Genomic DNA, 2,969 nt, shown 5'->3' on the forward strand with positions numbered 1-2,969 from the left:
ACCTAAGTGGTCAAGATGAACATCAGCAGGGGTAAGTCATGTGGATATATATATCCCTTATGATGTAATGAAAGGGGTACTACAACCCTGTGGTATTCTTGCCCAGAACTCATAACCCAGTCTAATCATGAAAAACATAGCAGACAAACCCATAGTGGGGGATAGTCTACAAAATATCTGACCAGTGCTGCTCAAGACTATCAAGATCATGAGAAACAAAGAAGGACTATGAAACTGTCACAGACCAGAGGAGACCAGAGAGACATGACAGCTAATGCAATGTGGTACTCTGGATTGGATCCTAGGTCCAAAAAGGAATATTGGTGAAAAACCGAGCCCTGTCCTCTTCTCTCTATATGTTTCTCCTCTTTGTGTCTTTTATAAGGATCTCTGTCATTGGATTTAAGGCCCATTCAGATAATCTAGAACAATCTCATCTTAAAATCCTTAATTTAATTACATCAGCAAAGACTCTTTCTCCAAATAAGGTCACATTCACAGATTCCGGGGGTTGGGATGTGGACATATATTTTGCAGGCCAAGATTCCACCCACTTACAGATGTTAAACATTAGGGGAAGATGGGTGAAGTGTATATGAGAACTTGTTACACACTCTTTGTAAATTTTCTATACACATAAAATTATTCCAGAATAAGAAGCGTACTTAATAAAATAGTTAAGCAAACTTGGCTTATAACATATTCAGAGAATGAAACCATAAAAAGAAGCATCCACAGACAGATATCCCTATGTAGCCAGCAAAATTGGTGGCAGCTGTTACTATAAATTTGTGAAGAATAACACGTATATTAATAACAATACTCTTGGATTACTTTTGGTTTTTGAAAACATGTCTAAATCACCAGAGATGGAAAACCATCCTGATCTTTCAAATACCTTCAACCAGAATTTGGAAGTGAAGAATGTGAAATTGCTTTGTTTGGTTACTTTTCCTCCCCTTTTATTTTTTAAATTTTATTTATTATTTTTGGCTGCATCAGGTCTTCGTTGCTGCATGTGGGCTTCCTCTAGTTGCGGCGAGCGGGGGCTACTCTTCGTTGCAGTGCGTGGGCTTCTCATTGCGGTGGCTTCTCTTGCTGCAGAGCACAGGTTCTAGGCACATAGGCTTCAGTAGCTGTGGTGTGTGGGCTCAGTAGTTGTAGCTCGTGGGCTCTAGAGTGCAGGCTCAGTAGTTGGGGCGCACGGGATTAGTTGCTCCACAGCATGTGGGATCTTCCCGGACCAGGGCTTGAACCCGTGTCCCCTGCATTGGCAGATGGATTCTTAACCACTGCACCACTAGGGAAGACCCCTCCTCTTTTATTTTTTTTGAAGTAAAAAGAAATCATTTTAATATACATATTTTCACTCAGTTAATTCAACATGATTTCTCCTAGGCATGCATACCCACTTAGCTTGATTTGCTTCATAGTTATTTATTTTTCAAAATGCAGCAACCCTCCCAATGAGATAGTTGAGTTGAACTCTTTATTCTTAAAGAGTACAATGTACCTTGTCCTCAAAGAGTTTTATCAACTTTAACATTTTCAAAGAGCCCTATGAGGCTGCTCAATATGGTGGTTTTTCACTGAAACTTCTTATTTGGAAGATGGCAAAACAGACTAGGATCTTCCCAAGTCTACTGGTTGCTAGTATTCATATCGAAGCTCAGGTAGGTAAGAGGTAGAGACTGAATAATAAGTAGATCACCTCCAAATGCAGCTGGGTGAGAAAGCTTCATTTTTAGAAGGGAAACCAAATCATGAAAACCTTCGTAATGGTGTGATTTGTTTCAGGGTTCTTTTGATACTTAAGAAGGGAATTAATCCTGGTGCACACTGCTCTTCTTTACAGCCTTCTAGAGTTTTCTTCTCCAGCCATCGTTCTTCAGCCAGGTGATTTACTGTACTTGCTGCAGAACTGAAAGCATGAAGACTCTGTCTCCTTTCATAATCAGAGGTGGTGATAGCCTTTTCATTTCCTGCCAAATGGATCCGACCACACTTTTAACCCCGGTGGCTGCACGTCTTCTTGGACAATACCAGCTCGATTTATGGCTTGTTCCTTCTGGTATTCCTCCAGCCGCATTAGGGGCCGGAAGTAGATGGGGTAGAAGGCGGCGCCGATCAGGGAGATGAAGCCGCCGAAAATGAGCGTGGTGCGCAGGTTCGGGGTCATGGCTCCAGCCGGTGGCCGCCTTGACCAGCCGAGCAGCCCTCATTCTTGGAAACCCGGATGCTGCCGGCGGTATCCCCCCTCCCCTTTTAAATTACAGATTTAGAAGAAGGGTCAATCACTATAAATATATATATATTATTTGCAAATTCAACAAATCTTTGATTTTGAGTACTTGTCACATCACAGTAAAATTCCAAACTCTAAAAATTTTGCTGTAATTTATTCGGTGCTTTGAACAAATGCAAGATAAATGGTTCCAATGGCTGATCCTTCTTCTGCATTTATCAACAAAGACATTCCTACAGCTCAGACTTGTGATTTAAAAGCTTAAAATGATTATATGAAGTTGCCCTACTTGAACGTGTTTTTTGGTTTTTTGGTCTTCTTTCTGAGACAGTCCTATCTAATGGCCATGGATCTGTTTTCTTTTAATTTCCTTGGGTTATTTCTCTTAATATCATAAAATGTGATCTATTATCTCAAATGGTTCATGTTGAAAAGTGATTTCAGGCTTATACAGAATTCTCACTCTCGAAGTTAGAACCCTGCACCTTTTAGTGTAAGGGAAAGAGTCTGCAATCAGATGACAATCTGATACAGACAAAATCTCAGACCTGGGGTACAGGAACATCAGGTCCCACAGCCCTGGGATCCAGCCTTGACTGCAGGCCAAATTTCTTTGACTTAGGCAGTGTCATCCAGTGCCCGGATGCAGACTAACAGACAAGAGGGAAAACTGATTCTCCATTCCAAGGTTCTCTGTGCTTCTAAACACAGAATGCACAAACCT

The 2,969-nt window shown here is 41.2% G+C and overlaps 1 protein-coding gene across 1 annotated transcript; it reads right to left on the reverse strand.

The window, feature by feature from the left end:
* Nucleotides 1-1,333: 1,333 nt before the first annotated feature.
* Nucleotides 1,334-2,241, reverse strand: LOC112398692 (small integral membrane protein 20-like). The gene has a single exon (XM_024743389.1). The coding sequence runs from the start codon at nucleotides 2,177-2,179 to the stop codon at nucleotides 1,976-1,978; it is 204 nt and encodes a 67-aa protein (XP_024599157.1). The 5' UTR covers nucleotides 2,180-2,241; the 3' UTR covers nucleotides 1,334-1,975.
* Nucleotides 2,242-2,969: the final 728 nt, after the last annotated feature.

Source organism: Neophocaena asiaeorientalis, unplaced genomic scaffold (assembly GCF_003031525.2).
Source record: "Neophocaena asiaeorientalis asiaeorientalis breed wild unplaced genomic scaffold, Neophocaena_asiaeorientalis_V1.1 scaffold26, whole genome shotgun sequence".
NCBI classification, from domain to species: Eukaryota; Metazoa; Chordata; class Mammalia; order Artiodactyla; family Phocoenidae; genus Neophocaena; species Neophocaena asiaeorientalis.